General features: G+C 40.5%; 1 protein-coding gene across 2 annotated transcripts in view; it reads left to right on the forward strand.

Moving 5' to 3' along the window:
* The first annotated feature begins 13,758 nt into the window (after window positions 1–13,758).
* The window catches only part of LOC106456332 (neurexin-1-beta-like), a 214,891-nt gene continuing 210,572 nt past the window's right edge, over window positions 13,759–18,077 (forward strand). For both annotated transcript variants that reach the window (XM_013913085.1, XM_013913086.1), the window contains exon 1: window positions 13,759–15,569. In XM_013913085.1, coding sequence (XP_013768539.1) covers window positions 15,236–15,569 — 334 coding nt within the window. In that variant the 5' untranslated portion in view covers window positions 13,759–15,235. The remainder of the gene's footprint in view (window positions 15,570–18,077) is intronic.

An 18,077-nucleotide genomic window follows, 5' to 3' on the forward strand; every position in this document is an offset into this window, starting at 1 on the left:
CACAATAGAAATCATCAGAAAAACAACCAAAATATCAAAGCAAGTCTGAATGTTTAACAGAGTCTTCAGAAATGGATTGCACCTGGAAGGTGCTCTCACAGCCCTCTTTCAGTCTGAATTATTGAGTGCATTCATGCGATGTGTTTACTTGGCCTGTGCAGACATGAATATGTAATGCTGCATCATATAAATAGCATGTGATATGAGATAGATTGAGGTGGCATATTTCCAGTGTATTCGAACAACTTTCCTTAGAATTATGCTGATGTTGTTTTTGTGTCTTTATATCTTAATTAATATGTTCATTGGATTCAGTGTTTTAAACCACCTCTCATCTGAGAAGCTTTTTCAGAGAACTGAAGAAGCTTCTCGGATGAGAGGTGAAACGTCTTCAAGCAACTCAAAGAAGTCCAGACACTTTTCTTTCCAAAAAGCTCCTTAGACAACCCTATATCTACAACAAACATGTCCATGTCACTTAGCCAGAGCATATAGGTTCACAGTGCTGTGAAAAAGTATTTGCCAGCTTTATGATTTCTTATTTTCTTGCATATTTGTCAAAATTACATGTTTAAAATTGTAATATTAGACAAAGATAACTTGAGTTATCTGCAGCTTTTAAATTATGATTTCATTTATAAAGGGGGAAAAAGCTATCTAAACCTACCTGGACCTATGTGAAGAAGTAATTGCCTCCTAAAGTTAATGACTGACTGTGGTTCCCTTGGCAGCAATGACTGCAATCAAGTGTTTGCGATCACTGGCAATAAGTCTTTCCCATCACTGTGGAGGAATTTTGGCCCACTCGCCTTAGCAGAATTGTTTTAATTCACCCACCTTGGAGGGCTTTCGTGCCAACGCATCTCAACGAGATTTAGGTCTATGCCTTGATTAGGCCACTCATAAACCAAGTACACTTAAGCATAAACTGATGGCTGGACATTTGCCTTCAGTACTTTCTGCTAGAGAACACACTTCATAGTCCCATCATTACAGCCAGCTGTCCAGGTCGTGAAGCAGCAAAACAACCCTAGACTGTCACAGTACCACCACCATGTTTGACTGCTGGTGTGATGTGCTTCTTATAAAATGTTGTATTCGTTTTATGGCAGGTGTTCAGCTTTTTTCTCATCTTTCCACAGAAAGATGAGCCTTTGTGTTTTGTGTGGTTTTCACCTCAGTACTCTGTGAAACTCTTTACAAATACTTTTTCACAGGACTATCAAACATTGGACCAATCTCACCAAATAGCTGTACATTCTTAATTTAACATAAGAGCCTATTTGTCAGTAGACTTACACACACTTATACATATCTACATACATGACCTTTTACCCTTAAAACAACTCACTGCTATAGTACATTTATGAAAATGTAACAGTAGGTTAGTAGTAGGTATTAAAATATGAAATAGACACAATGTAAGTATTAATTTGCATCATAATCCAACATCAAATAAAGGAATTGAATAATTTTCAAGCTCAGGGCATCGTGCATTAGCCCTCTTCTCCCAGAGCATCTCACAGATAGAGATTGAGATCGAAAGGCCAAGTAAACAGCTTCAACACTCTGAACTGTGGCAGGCATTATTGTAATAGTAGAGGGCACAGCTGTCAGAGAATAAGAACACTTTATATTTTTTTTGGTAAAGTACAGTAACTCTCCCGTGCAATCGGAACATAATATGTGCAAAAAAAAAAAAGCCTTCAACATGAACCTGTGGCCAGAACACGAGTTGGCTTTCAGTGACTGACTTTCGATAGCTATCAATACACTGAATATTGGAAACATCCCCCAAGTTGTGGATAATATGTTTGTTTTTAGTAGCTGGCTCGAGATGTGTGGACATGTCTAATGCTCTCCGCTGTGATTTTTCAGTGACTGATCCTTTTCTTGGACGGCTCCTACCATGTAATTTCCTCCACATGATACTCCAACCCAGCAGACTAAATGTCAACTTGCTCCATTTGCCACTGAAGTGCTTGACAAGACGTTCTGTTTCTTTTCCCTCTCACATTTATTTCTTTTAGTGGTTAATGATGCTTCCCCAATAAAATAAAAGTACTCTGTCACAAAATCAGGAAACACCATGGTGTTAACATTAAGTCACAATCGATCACAAATCACTATAAGAGCAAGTGTTTCGTAAGTTTCCATCTTGGCATTTTGTTGTAAATGCTGAATAACTGATGTGTCGATGCATCCTGTATCCTTTCCTTTGACTTTTACGACAGTTTAGGCAGTGGTCAGTTGTATCTGTATCTTAACTGAAGGTAAACATTTCACCCGTATAACTGTTTGCATTGTATTCACCATCATGACTTAGAGACTGTTTGGCAGCCGCATGGCTTTGCTGTGTTTTCTAGTTTTCTTAGATACATTTCTTTTCCCTTACTCTTGCTGTCTTTCTTCATGGTGACTTGAAATGACTTCATTTAATAACCAGCCGTACCGCCACTGTAGGTCATTAAGTCTGTGAGAGAAACAGCCAATGGCTTTGTGACTAATTATTATGTTGGCAGTGTCACCTCCTGCCTCTTTGTTTGTGCTCATATCTATGCATGAAGATGAGAGAGGAGAAACATGTAAGCCTAACTTGAAAAATATATTTAACGGAATTAATTCAGCAGTTAATTACACTGATATCTTAATGTCTTATTTTGCTTCGGTGTGCTAAGCAGTTAACTCTTTCCTAATTGAAATAATCAGCCATTATTTGGCTAGTAAAATGTACAGGTCAGCACTTTATAGAATTCTGAACAGCAGTAACAGTCAGTGCAATGATGAGAAGTCATTTTCTCATTTAAAACTGCCTATTGATAACCTCGACCTGCTCGCTTTTCAACGCGGCACTTTTGCATCTCTGCAGATAAGTTCTGAAACTTGTCTCTTTTAGCTTCATCCCTAACGAGTCCTCGTGTAGCCATGGCAGGAGGGCTGCACTTTGGTGGTTAATTTCCTCTTTTGAGCTGAAGTTGTTGTCAATGAGGTAGATAACAAGGGAGAATGGAATGATGAGAGGCAGAGAGGTGCGGAAACATCAAGGACATTCCTGGATCCCTCTCTGAAAGTGTCCGTATTTTTCCTCTTCTTTCCTACTCTCTCTCGTTTGCTCTCTCTGTCACACCGTGGAGTTATTGTAAAAACATCATGCAGTGCCTGATCCTTTTAGCTTCCTACTATTCTGCAGTCATTCAGTTACTTTACAACAATTATACATTCTCAAATTAATAGTAAAAACACTGGTTATTCTATAGTGCTTTTATACTGTCATGTCACTTTTTTCTAAGTGCTTTCTATCTAATTTCCACAATCTGATGAACACATTGGGAACAATTTTGGGTTCGGTATTTGCCCAAGGATACTATAGCATGCAGACTGGAGAAGCTGGGCATCGAAACACTAACCTTTCAATTAGTACATGACCTGCTCTGCCTCCTGAGCCACAGCCAACTCAGCAATCAATACAACCAGTATTCACCAATCTTGTGAATTCCAGCACAAGATGTGCAAGCACAAAGATGATCAATAAGCCACCAACCCTCTTATAAAATAAATGGCAAGAACACAATTTAAACAACTGGACACTGAAAATAAAACAACTTGGTATGATCGTAACTGTGCAATAAATAAAACTTTGAGACGTGCACACACACAAACACAAATCATGAATCGGTTTAATCTCACACAGGGGGTACAGGCTGACTTTTTAAAATTAAAAACTTAACGTGTGACATGTACTTGTTTTATTAATTGAGAATAAAGAAAGAGGAAACAGGAATCAGACTCATCAGATACAATTCTTCCGAATATTTCAACCCAAGACTCTGCTAAACAAACGGTTTTCCTTTTCTATATTGCTTTTTAAATATGTATTGGGTTGCTGTGTTGCGGACAGCAGCAGCGGTGGCTTCTGTGTGCAGAGCGTGTAACGAAGGCTGACACATCGAGGAGGCAGCCGTCACCCTGTCCATTAACTCTGAAATCCTGATTCCAGTCAGCTATACAGCAGCAAAGGCTCTGCACTTTGGCTGCACTCACTACACAATACACACACACTCACATTCACAATCTGTCTCAACCTATGCAAAATTCACACAAGACATGCCCTAAAAAGGATATTTTCTGCTTGGTTTTTTTTTTTTTTTTGGGGGGGGGGGGATGTTCCTTCACAGTAAAAAGTGAAACTGCACACAGAGAGGCCTGGGACTGGGAAGAAACATTTTTCACCGAGGCAAAATCAGTGGAAAGTATTTATTTCAAGTGTTTCTCCATCAGATAAGGATTGACACAAGAAGGAGCAAATATCTAAAGCGGGATTATGACCGATTATAAACTACCTCCTGGAGAGAGAAAATGATAAAGACCTGAGTGAAAAAAAGAACTGGGAGCTGGTATTCGGGGAGAGGCCTTAAATCACAAGTCTAAACATCGATACAAGATTGAGACGGACTGGCCAAAGGATCCACCAGTACTCCGTCTCACTGGGCCTGTTTCACCAGCTGAATGTATTTACTGTTTGGCATATACAACTTTCATTCTTATGTAAATGATTCAATGTGGCCCATATAGAAAGATTTGTTCAGGAGACTCTTCAAACATTTAGTTAAAAAAAAAAAACTTATTAAAGAGGAGAGGCAGGCACAAAGAGCAAGTATGGTGAGGCTGTAAAGTTACACATAGTTTCATATTCCCACTCCCACATCAGCCCTCCACATAAGAACACACTGTCTCTGCATTAATATCAGGACCAAGACTGTCCTTGAGGGCTTTTGTAAAGGCAAATCCAAACGTTGCCAAACAGAAGGCACGTCTGCCTTTGCCCAATAGCTCCACCAGGCCCCACCAAATAGATGGATGAGCTCCAACAAGCAAGTACAGACTACAGGACAGTACAGAGAAGTTTCAAAAACCTTAACTCACCAGAAACTGTTGTGACAGTGTAACATTATATCCCATTTTTCACAGTGTATGTTAATGAAGGATTGAAGCATAAAATGACTTATCCCAGGTGAGTTAACACGTATCAGGACCTCAGATTGAGATCATGTCTTGGTGCAGAATTTTTAATTAAGTAATGCTGAGTCTTTCTCATACTGGTTGGTCTTAGCCTATGTGGATAACTCCAGAACATTTAATCAAAGCAATTTAGATGATACATCAAAAGGTAGTGCAGATAACCACGCAGCTGAATGTAAGTTGTGTAATGTGTTACAGCAGGTCTTTCTGTTATCTGTATCCTTACTAGTCTTGTACTGCAATTAATTATAAAAATACATGTTTTTGTAGATTGTTTTTGTCCACATACAGCAACCTTTTATCATTTATGTATACATAGTTCCTGTGGTGATGTTGGTGTTGTTTACGACCCGTCAATGCACTGTTACATTTAACTTTACTTTTGTGAGTTTAGTTAGATTTCAAATCAGGCTGCAGTATTAAACGCAAGAGTGCTTTCTTTGAGAAACCGAAACTTGGAGACCTTTACTGCAGTCACTGGTTGTTCACGGTGTTACTCTTAGCTTAGCAAATCCTCATCGAAAATATTGTCAAGCTCACTTCCACTTATGTGTGGAAACCTGAGCCCATGTGTGCACCTCTGGTAGTGTTTAGTAAATACAACGCACAATGCTGGTGGCTTTTCTTATTATATTTGTCCGTCAGCATCAATTGGTGTGGTGCAAACTATGTAGGCTCCTATCAGCAGTGGTTGAAATTGCTGCCAGAGCCGTGTATCTCTTATGCGCAGGATGAGACCAGGGGAATTCTCCCCAATCTGTTCCCTGCAGATTTCTCATTGTTGTTCTGTGTTAATCTTGGTGATAACACCAAGGACTCTGCGCTCACTATCTCAAGTTTAAATCGATAGGCACTTCCATTTATCGAACTTAGACACTAACAGAGCATAAAGAACGGCTTATGTCTTAAATAAGTTGCTGTATAGTACACCCTGTCTGTCTCTCTGTTGAGCTCTTTTTTTGCCCCCCCCGTTTCTCGTGCGCAGGCTCACTTTAACTGCTTTTCCTCTTCATGTAGGCTTTAGATAAATTAGATGTGATTCAGCAGGCATTTTAAACACTGGGGTGTCTCCTACCCTAGAGCTCTGCAATCTGGCTCCCCAGTAAGAGCTTTCTTTTTCTCATTCACAGTCCCTTTCTCCTCTATCCTCTCCTGACTTTTCCTATTGCACCGTGCTCAGTTTCCCTCTTCCTCCAGTGCTATTGTTGGCCCTTCATTGCGTATAGAAATTGTATTTAAAATCCTTAAATCCTTGTCAAAATTTCTCCCTGTGTGCAAGAGATTACTGCAAGCCAGTATTATTCTGAAATAGCTTTACTAGGCACTCTCCCTCCCCACCAATCTTTCAGCATGTACTCTGATTATTACCTTTACAATGGCATGCAGAAAAGCATCCTTTTTAGGTCCCCTAAAAACCTGTAAATCACCCACTGAAGTTCTTACAAGGCAAAGAGTAATCGCTAAAAAAACGATTGTTATGCTGCTTGTGATAATAATAATAAAGAGCTATTGCATCTTGGAGCTTTGTCACAACGACTGAGTCACACTAACACCTTGGTTGTCTGCTAGAATGCACTAGAAGCCTCTTTTTTCATATAGTTTTGGCTCAGTGGGTCTAATACACTCCAGGCCCAGTTGTCCATAGCTTGAGGTTAGGAGGCTCCTCATAGACATCATGGATGAGGGAGGATGAGATGGAGATGAGCCCATCTGGCCGAGACAGCTGGGTCCACAGCTGGAGGGACAGACAGTGACAGCTGACTCAACACACAGTGTTAGGCGGCAGGGATGGATGGATGACTGGAGGGAGAAGAAGAAAGCAGTGGAGAGACGATATGTAGAGGTGAGAAGAGATGGAAAAGGCTTGCCAGGCTACCAGCAATATTCTTAGTCTGTATTTCTCTGACGGTGCAGTCGAGGTGGAGAAAGAGAACGTCATTTAGTTTATTGCCAAACAGAAATGTAGTCAAGTTACCAAGTATCAGCGTGAGGGTGCTTAACTCTGTAACTTTTATTTTATGTTATTTTATATTATAAGCCAACAAGATTTTAACAGCATCACACAGGATACATGCGACCTTGATGTACAGTTGTGATCAGAAGGTCCGACTTCCAAAGTGGGTGCACAAGTTTGAAGTTATTTATCCAAAATAAATTCAAACTTATGTGGCCAGTTCTTGTTTTTTTTTTTAAGTCATTACCCATGACATTAATGCCCATGATGAGTGGATGTAAAGTTCTGATCTGGATTAAAAAGGAAATGTAATCATATTTGCTTGTCTGACATCAAAACATGAGCAACACGAGCAATACCAAAATAAAATTTAGAGCCTATAAACCTCTAACTTTATATTCTAATATTATGTGGACACTACTTCACAATACACAAATGTCCAATTTATGATTACAAATGAAGTAAACAGAAGAAATGAAATGCTAATAAAAAAGGAGAATAAACAGATAAGCGGTGCCATAACCTTCTGTTGATGGCTGTGTAGAGATCTATGCATGATTACCTGTTTAAAAATTAAAGAAAGAGTTTGTTTGCAGCATCCACCATCGTCTTACCACAGGGTGAATCAAGCCTCATCTGTCCCCGTGTTGTCACCAGAGTGAATGATTTTGACTGTGGGTGGAAATAAAGCTGATTCAGCGGATGAGACAGTGTTACAGCCCCCTGAGGGCCAAGCCATACCTGCACTATTAAATATTCAACATCCCAGTTTGTAATTACCAAACATCCAATTAACAAGGACAGTGAGAGCTAACATAAGATTGGCAGACAATGTCATTCAGCGTATGATCATTAATGAAATCTTTGAAAAAAAGGTTTCTTTACAACGCAGCGGAAAGGAAGAGGGGCGGGGTGAGCGAGTGATTTATATTTTATCCTCATCTCCTTGCTGTCTCCCTATGACTCCTCTTGAGGATATATCATTTCACATGATTAAGATGTGTGCAACCTGCTCCTCCATCCAAGCGAAACAGGAGACACCCCTCTTGGTTAGTTATCTTTCCTCTCTTCTCTCTAACTGTAGCTTCTCGTTCTCCCACCACACTTTTTTTCTTTAATATCTACCCTCTAATTACCAAACAATTCCTGCTTTTTTCCCCCTCCTGTGTCTTTCAACCTGATTGATTCGTTTTATATAACCCTCTCCTTTACCGTTTTGTATTGATGTCAACGGTTTAACCCTCTGTGTTATTATCCTTTTCAGTTCCTGTTACCTTGATATCTTACACCACAAAGCAGCGTTTAAGTAGATATTCTTAGTTTTCAAAGCTATTGAAGCCACAATGCTATTAGTGAATTCCTTTGCTCATAACTCTGTGCTCTAATGTATCCATCAGCTGTACAGATGACTTAATATTTTCCTCTCATTCTCCATTACACTCATTTTTTGTGGCTTACTTTGAAGGCATTGTTGGGTAAATGTATGCATCTGATTACCGACAGGATAATTGATGCTGGGTTGGTGGGAAACCAATAGATTTTAATTACAAAACCTCCCTGAGAGCAGCATATTAAAGTAAGTAAATAAACAGTATGAATCACATTACCAGCCACAAATTGGCTGCTGGCCCATGTTACTGTCTTTTCCGGCCCTAAATGCTACAGTTCTGTGACTGCGTTATAAACCGTTAGGGCTGATGGGTCGTTTGGGTCAAGTGACACTGCTGGGAGCAGGAAAAAGCTGTGGTGTAGTAGTAGTAGTGATTGCGTTGTCTATTAGTATTCTACTATTTAAAATGTGTTGTGTTTCTAATTATTTCTGGCTTTAAAGGCACAGCATGGTTTCCCTACACTCTGACCAAAGCGCAAACAACTAGACACGTGAAAATCAAATCACGACTCTTTTGTGTTTCACCTGTGCAATACCTAATACAATTATACAATCCGAATAACTTGTATTTTCACAAATAAATAGAAAAATGTCTTCTTAAAATGGCATCTTTTAAAAATAAATAAATAATTAAAATAATGCTTTAGTGCCTACCAGCCTCAAGATATTGTTTATAAGCCAAAACACCAAGACAAGTACAAAGATTGTCAAATAAATGAATAAATAAATAGCGAGTTACATATCAAAGAACCTTTTTTCCCTACATGTCTGTTGTTCAGATAACGTTACCTGTTAATAGCGTGCTTTGAGGATCTCCGGCATCTTTCTGAGAGGACAACTAAATATGAAAGCAGAACGGTTCATCTGGATAGTGCTCTGGAGAGCATAACACATGAAATAACAAATCGCAATTATCAGGGTTTGATTGTGAAAATGTTACATTTTACTGACGAGAAACCTTGCAGCTATTTTTCTGTCAAAGGCAAAAGTGGCTTGATACCAGCGTTGTATCTAAAAATCTTTTTGAAACTGGAAACTGGCTCACATTCATCATTTTTGTAATGGTTGTGTGGGTTTTTGGAGCACAAAACAATGTTGTACTAGTATTAGTGGCAGCAGATTAGAAAATACACAAATATGTTACACTGGAAAGCCATCACAAGCAAACTGCTAAATAGTGAAAGGAGTCGTGTCACTATATGCGGAAATCATGTGATATCCATTTGAACTGTTTGAGAGTATGCTTAAAGTTACCCAAGTACAAATTGACTAGCCAGTGTTTTCACAAAGGTAATTTGGAACATGATAGCTTACAGGTCGAAGCACTAATAACTAACTGCTTTTTAAGTGTGCCCAGTTGGAGCCCAGTGAGATATATTTATTTCCCAGTTTGCTGCATCCAGCAGTGCACTTACATAAGCGGCCAACATTGTGGCTCAGTCTGGAGGAAGTTTCCCAGCAGTGCACTTACATAAGCGGCTAACACGGGGCCTCAGTATGGGAGAAAGCTACTGAATAGCACAAACAGGAGACTGGAGTTAAAAATTGATGACTTGCTTTTTGTGTCCCCCCCCCTCCCCTCGCTCCAACAAAGAGATTCAACTCGTCCTACTTTCCTGACGTCACCTAATGGAAAAATGCAAGCCTTTCTGTCTACTTCCTCTTTGGGTGTCATTGCTGCTTACATCCGTTTCATCTATCTATGCATTAACAGTGTACACATACATAATCACTATGAATGTGTTTTCTTAAAAAAAGGAAATCCCCTTTCACTTTGTACTTGTGTCATATTAGCTTCTTAACATCAAGCGGTGTTTGAGGTCTAATTAATTAGGTACATAATGGCAAGAACGTTTCCTCAGGACTTGACTGTAGCATAGAGGCTTTGATCCCATATCTGTCTGCAAACTAAGCCCACTTCCTCCTATGACCTCACTTGCCCCGAGGGATTTTAGAGTGTGTTGTTTCATGTACAGCATCTTAAGCACACATATTTTAGCCACTGGGATTGTAGGAGTGTCTGTGCATAATAGTATCACTGACATGATGACTGTGTGTGTGTGTAATACAATTAGTATGCATGCATGTGTGTCTGGAGTGATTGTTCACCTGTGTGTATTTTTGTGTTCTGTATTCCTTGTGTTTTTGGGGTTTTTTTTCTGTGCCGGAGGGGAGTGCAGCAGCAGGTGTTGGCAGTCCTCTGTGTTTTTCATCATAATGAGTTCCCAGTCCACACGCCGTCCTCTGAAGGAAACATCTATAGTTTCAGTGACAGTCTCGTAATAAACCACAACACTTCCTCCATACCTTTGAATTTGCTTTTAAACAAGGTTCACGTAGAAGTGGTAATTGTCAAATTGGTATATTATAGACATACATTTCCTGTTTAATTTGTGCCTCTTATTGACCTTTTCACATTTTCCCTCTGTTTTTTGACTGCTCTAAGCATTGCCACTTTCTTTCGTTGTTGTGGATGATTTTATAGCCACAACTTAAAATTAATTTTTATACTTTCAAGACATGCATTTGTTTGACTTGCAGTACCCTTAAAAACAGCAAAAAAAAGGGAGGGAAATTGCACAAAAACAACTTGTTTGTCTGCTTTTACCTGTGTTGTTCCATGTGGCCTTGCATGGAAAGTTCCAGGTGTGCAGCAGGAAAGAGATTAGCTAAAGTGTTTCATATGGTGTAACAAGCTTAAATGTTATATATTTGCTCATTTATGTTTACTATTCGGTGCACTGACTATTTTAGAGCAAAGCTGATGTCATATAAATGAAGTGAGTTTGTGGCAGTTTTCTACATTACTTTTAAATGAATTTGTTGTATTACAAAATAAAAGACTCTAAAAAGCTATTTAAACCTACTTGACCCTATGTGAAAAAGTAATTACCTCCTAAACTCAATAACTGTTTGTTCCATGCTTGGCACCAAGAATTACAATCAAGCCTTTGCGATAACTGGCAATTAGTCTTGCCCCACTTTTCCTTGCAGAATTGTTTTAATTCAGCTGTATTGGAGAGTTTTCAAGCATGAATGGCCTATTTGATGTCAATCAATCAAATCGATTGCAGTGTGTTGACACTCTGTCTGATTTGTTCACAGTTATTTGCAAACCTTCACCAATCTGTCTCATGGTGATTGCAGTCAGTCTGAATTGGACCGTGATTGTTTGGAGAAAGATTGCCTCCCAACAGGCGACCTATGCAGTCACCTTGCGATCAAAAGTGATTGCTTAGAGTTTGAGGGTGTGGTTTACCTCTGGGCAGTCAGCTGGTCACTGCAGCTACTTGCAGTTGGTCACGAAACAAAACAATAGTGGATTTTTCTTTTTCTTGGTTGCATAGAGGTTGCTATTTTTACTCTGATGTCACTGAGCCTTTACTTGACAGCATTTCATACTGCCAGATGTGATTTATCAGAGTCAGTTTACTTGCCATTCATTTTCTTTCCAGAAAGGATGTAGCTAATTGTGCATTAACCTTTGGCTGTATCAGTCTCCCAATCAGTGTTGTAGAGCTTCTGTGCTTAGCTTGCAGACGCTTTTTCGTATGTTCTTTGTAGCGTAAAGGCACTAATCATCCTGCGGTAGTGTTGCATTTTACTCTCATGTTGTCCTCGTCTTTTTCACCAACAAAGGAAAAACATTCAAATACTTCTTCGCATCTAGAAAGCGTTTCCAACACGTGGACAATGGACACTGAGACTGGTCCACAACTTAGTAGGAGCCAGTTTGAGTATTCTCTCAATAACAAGAATAAAAAGTAGTGACATTACTGTATTATTTGTGTTCTTTGACACTTGGAGGTACAAAATGTTGATTTGGCTTCATATGATCAAGATAATATTGGTAAACAATAAAATCAAATAACCTGCCAGGTTATGTCAGCATTGTTCAGTTGTTTAGTGAGATAATGATGGTAGATACTGAAGTTATGTGGTTAAGCACATTGACGTTTAATAGGCTGGATGTCGAGACAGTAGCAGAATAAGCAGCATACCTGCATTCACTTTAGCTGAACAGGCCGAATAAAGTAGGGCCATTTATTAAATAATGAAGCTGAAGGCCACCAGCTTCATTATTTAATACATGTGTGACATTTCAAAGAGACAACCTTCACTTTATGGTTTTGTTCAGACAACCATTAACTTGTCTGGCCAAAAAGCTTTTCACTCAGTGTCTTCCTTCATGTTTATGGTGAGGGAAGTTTATCAGGTATAATTTTAGCTTATTTTTGTCCCACTACAGAAAGTTCCTCAGGAAACTCTGCAGTATTTTAAGCCAGATTTTGTGCAGTATAGTAGTGTAACAGCTATCAGTGCTATATCAGTGTAACATGGAGTCCTGTTTTGTCACCTTCTGGGTGCAGAGAGAGTGTGGCTAAGCACCTGTCCTCCCAAAAACAAGAGGAAAATCGAAAGTTGGTGAAGAAGTTCATGAGTTTGAGCAGAGTGTGGTTTCTTCCTCTGAGTTCAGCAGTTCATTCTTTCTGCAAGATCAGGACATGTTCCTCGGTCACCCTGGGTGTCACATCTCCCTCACGCTAACAGCAGCAAGCACAGCATCTCACATGTCCCCCGGGATGATCCCACCTGGCAGCGGTGTGTGCGTGTGCATATGTGTGTGTGTGTAGCTGTGTGTGGGAGTGAGAGAGGGAAGGAGGGAGAAAATTAGTTCTCTTCATCACTGCAAAAGACCTGCGCTGCCTTTTCCCCATCTTGGCTATTATTTTGCCTCTTGTCTCTTGCACTGAGCTCATGTCCTAACTGCACTCTCTATTGGCCATGATTTATCTGATACACAATCTCCTGAAATTTCTCTCTTCTTGCTGTATCCCTCTATCCCTGTTTTATTCATACTGCCTCTCCTCTTGCAGTAAACATTTCTTTGTACTCTGCTCCCATCTTTTTCATCCTCATTATATTGAGTCCTTTTGTTCCACCCACTTCACTTACTGTCATGTTGTCTTAACATCCCCACCTGTCACTCTCCCCCCTTCCACAGTACATACCCTGCCCTCATTTTGACATGAATAGCTGAAAATGAGTACATGGTGTGCAGAAATGAAAAGTAATGTGCAGAGGGATAAACTGAGGTGCAGTTATAAAAGGAACGTTGATTTCAGAGAGGTTTATCTGCGTGTATGAAGTTGTATCAGTCTTTATTGTCACTTGTGGATTTATATACCTTGTTCTGGCCATGCATACTTCAGCCGATGTGCTTGCTGGCGTTGCTTTAAAAGTCACCGGCGCCTGTATGTGTGTGCAAACAACATCCATGCGTGCCTCCCATCCTTCCTGCGTGCGTGCTCTCCTCCTTCAATTCTCTCCAGTCATTCCCCTCCCACTGCCTCTCTCTCTCTCCATCTCTCTCTCTCTCTCTCTGCTTCAACCAGACGCACAAACACTCTCTCACTGTGTCTGCTCCGCTCTATGTATCATAGTCACCGTCTGTGCGTTCAAAGGATTCGAGTGTGTCCACCTTTCCCTCCCTTCCAGCATTATTTCTGCCCCTGACTCTTGATTTTTGCCCTGCCCAGCACGGAGCTGTGCGCGCGTGCCGCTGGGGGGGGGGGGGATTGGCTGACTCGATAGGAGGAAAAAGAGACGGGAGAACTGTGCGGGCAGGAAGGATGCGCTCGTTGCTGCAGCTTCTGATTCAATTAGCATGAATTTCACAGCAGAGGCAGTAGCGGCAGCATCATCACCAGACTCTCTCAGCAAGCCAGCTGCTGCACCTTGTGTCGGAGCTCTATTGAGAGGACCAGTGGCTGCTTCTAATCTGCTTCCCACCCTGGAGAGCACTGTTTAAAGGGGCAGAGAAACGGAATTTTATCCTCCAAGGTTGAAGAGCAGTCAGAAGTAGGACGGAGCGTGGTCACAAGTCCAAGGATTAGGAGCATGTTATGTTGAACTGAACATCAACCTCTCTGATGCTTTGGTTGTGGTTTAATCCTGTTAAGGTGTCTTTCTTGGTCCTGCTCTGCATTCCATGACCCATATTGATTTGTTTGTCAGAAAAAAGGAGAGAAATTCAGCAACGTCGCACTTGGAAATAGCCAATCGTTTTGCCCTCTTGTCGACATCCCTTTTTTAAATTTGTTTTTACTATCCAGTCATTTATTCTCTTTATTCATCCCTTGTTTTTCTGATTTCAGCTGCAGACTGAAAGGATTCAGAGCTCTTTCAGGGATTCGAAGCCCCAAAACAGGATTTGGCTGCTCCTTCATCGCAGCACCCTTGTCTCTGCTCTTATTTTTTGCCTCTCCAGTTTGCACTCTGATTTTACTTCTATGTATCTTTTTTTCATTCTCCTGCTCTTCTGGTCTTCTATGTTGGTTCCTAAAAGCTCAGATGGGATGGAATGAGTCTTTTTCTTTGTGATGCAGACTTGGATTATGGGTGGAGAAGCCCTCTGAAGCTCTCCCCAAGGCAAAGGAAACCCTATCAAACAATTAACTCAAAGAGCTGTACACAAGACATTTTTCAAGGAGCTAAAATGGAGTCTTTTGTTCACTAAATCAGTGCTGCTAAGCTTTGGTTAATGGATTTAGGTTGTTCTTTAAACAAAATAGGTTAAGTTTATTATCAAAAGGTTTAAGTGTTTTGGGAGAGGAGTCGGAGTTGTTGTGGTTCTCAAGGATCAAGTCAGACGCATTTGGATATCAGCACTAGACTGTTGGAGAATTCTTGGGGTTCTTTCATTTCAGGAAGGATTTTGTCTTTTTTTTCTGTTTTTAATTCCAATTGTTTTTGGGATTTTCAAACCGGGATCTTTTTTTTTTTTTTTTTTTGGCTTATATTTTTATTCTGAATTTCCTTTCCTCCCTGGGCTGGAAGGCTGGGGATCATGGGCCCAGGATTCATTTAAGATGTTCACTTCCTGTGTGTGTCGTATGAGGGGGAGGGGCCTTACAATCCTTTCAGGCCCCACCCCTATGGAACAGGAGGTGGAAGTGGAGGTGGATGGAGGGTTACTAATGGTATCCAGGCCAAGTGCGGCATCACCTGTGGTGTGGGCTAGTCCAGCATTCCTGTTTAGGCTGGTGCTCTCTCTGGCACTGCTAGTTTTCCCGTGCCCAGCCGTGGCCGCACGAGTCTCTTCTTCCCTCAGTACCACCCACCATGTCCACCACTTCCACAACAAGCATGGCACTGTGCCCATTGCCATCAACCGGATGCCCTTTCTTACACGTGGGGGCCATGGTAAGATCATTCTCTTTCTGTTACTAATTACTGCCCTCTCAACACTTCTAAAAACTATCAGTCAAATGTTAACCAGTGATTTTCCTGAGCCATCCCAAAAAGTGCATTTTTATACCTTAAGGAATTTCTCTTCAAGAAGTTGAATTACGCTTGTAATGAGTTCCAAGCTGAGAAAACAAACCCACACAGGGTATTGGTTTATCCCTCCATTGATTCCTGTCATCTGAGGAAAGATGAGTGGAACCAAGCCTGGGCTTCCAGTCTCATTGCTTCAGCTCCCCATAGGCCAGTGGGTGAATTCATGTCCCTGAGTTGGTGGATAAAATGTCTAGAAGCTTTTTCATGCTGGATTAGTTTTTTGTTTTTTCAGCAAATCCCCAGCCAACTGTATTCTGCTACTTGTCTTTCAAATCCAGCACCCATCTTGGGTCTGCTGATTTATTGAACTGTGGCCAATTTATCTAATCACAACCTGTAGTGTAAATGTTGACATGTGATGGCAGCCACTAAAGGAGAGTGGCCTTAAGTGGTTGTGGAAATGCTAAGTTCCGTATGCCGATTGTCATGGTACATTGTGTACTTGAGAAAATCCACTGATAATTGCTTGAGCACTCCTTATTTTGTCCTACTTTCCACAGTATATGTCTTTGGCTCAGTGCTCTATGGTGCATCAGTTGCCGTGGTGTTCTTAGCCTAAGCTGTCAGGGACAAGACAGAGTTTCACACTGATGATTCCTTTGATGTTTGTCAGCCACAGCCTTTTCCACTGCAATGTTACTTCTCTTCTTTTCCTTGAATATATTTTCCTTGTTGGTTCTCAAAGCGCTGTACATACATTACTTTGACAAGAGATACTAATAGTGTTTATTGATTCCTCACCATGTTCACACTCATGTCTTTCAACTTTCTTCTAGTTGGTTCTCCCAACAACCCTGGATCTTTCTGTAAACCAGTTTCTCTTACTAATTACTGCCCTTCTCGCTTTCTCAGTATAGCTGCAAACCGAATTAAAGCACAGGGCGATCAAACGACAAATAAGATTTCCCATTAAGTGCACTGACTTGACTTGAATTTTAAGTATTGGCTGACTTTTAGACATGTTCTACTCAATAAAAAGAAGAGAAGCAAATATTGATAAAGTTTAGGTGGTTCTTGTTTGGGTTTAAATACAATTAAGATTTAGGTTATTGATGCTTTGGATTTATATTCAGTTTTATTGTGATGTAATTGGTGTCATATTACATGGAGTATTTGAAGAAGAACCTGAATCATTTTTCCCTCAGTGACGTTGCTAAAATATAGTGTTTCATCCCAATGCATCCCCATTTTTTTGACTACTGAGTAACAGGCAGTTTTTCTTCTAAAATGACAGTTTCAGCTGGTGTCTTTTCTTCATTTTTCTGCCTTCTCTTCCTTCTAGCTTAGATAATTGGATTGCCCCTTTAAAAACTTCAGTTGCTAAGCTATTTAAATTGACATAATTAACATAAAAATGTTCTCTGGCTCTCTTCCTGTGGATTTATGGCTGTCAAAGAATATTGGTCTGCCAGAGATATGGTCTGTTCGCCCTGTGAAAAGAAAAGACTACATTTCCATAGCAAACTTAGAGCTCAGGCTGGGAGCTCAACTCACACTTTATAGGTCTATTGGTCTTGTGTGTTTGTTCTCGTGTGCTGGAAGTTTTACTGTGATGTATTTTATTTTAAAAAAAAGGGGAAAAAAAGTACACATTGAGCGGAATAGCTGCTAAAGCAAGATGGGGACATTATTTGGTTCACTGGTTGGTTGTATTTGTTGTTCTTTTTTCTCCCTAGCAGTATGCTGTAGCAGTTACTAATGCACGCCTACACAGCAAACACTGCTGCTTCTCATTTGGTTTGTGTTGTTTTTAGTATCGCACTTTCAGCATTTTCATTATCCACTACAAGACAGCACACACACATTAGAACACTCCTTTCATGTGGGGAGTCAAATACAGTCGCCATTATAAATACTTCCATTGGAGCCTGGCATATCAAGTCCTTGTCTGAAATGCCAGCTCTCCACATATTGTCAACTAAGTGCCACAGCTTATTACTAGAGCTAATACCCCACTCAGTGATAAGAGCCCACTTGCTTCAGAGCACTTTCAGTAGGCAGTTTCTCAACTGGATGTCATTGTCGCAACGCTGCAGCGGACCCTTTCCTGTCACTCATGTATTCGCTCACTAACATCATCTCGATCAGATCTTAAGTTGGCACCAAAACTCTGCAGGAGCTTTCTATCTCCCTGGAATGGTGTATGCCAAACAACTGCCAAGCTACTTCCATCTAGTAGGAAAGTAGGCACCTACAATTCATTACACTGTCAGTGTGGCCCTGTGCCGAGCTCTGGGTTTTAGCATATCAGGTCCACGAGACTCAAGGCTTAAGCACTATCTGATGTTCTCTTCCTGCTTTGTCATTATAATGCTACAGAACACCAGTCTTACACTACATGTATCTTGCAATACCATATATGGCAATTTG

This window comes from Pundamilia nyererei, unplaced genomic scaffold (assembly GCF_000239375.1).
Source record: "Pundamilia nyererei isolate P.nyererei 1_Seehausen unplaced genomic scaffold, PunNye1.0 scaffold00114, whole genome shotgun sequence".
Taxonomy (NCBI): domain Eukaryota; kingdom Metazoa; phylum Chordata; class Actinopteri; order Cichliformes; family Cichlidae; genus Pundamilia; species Pundamilia nyererei.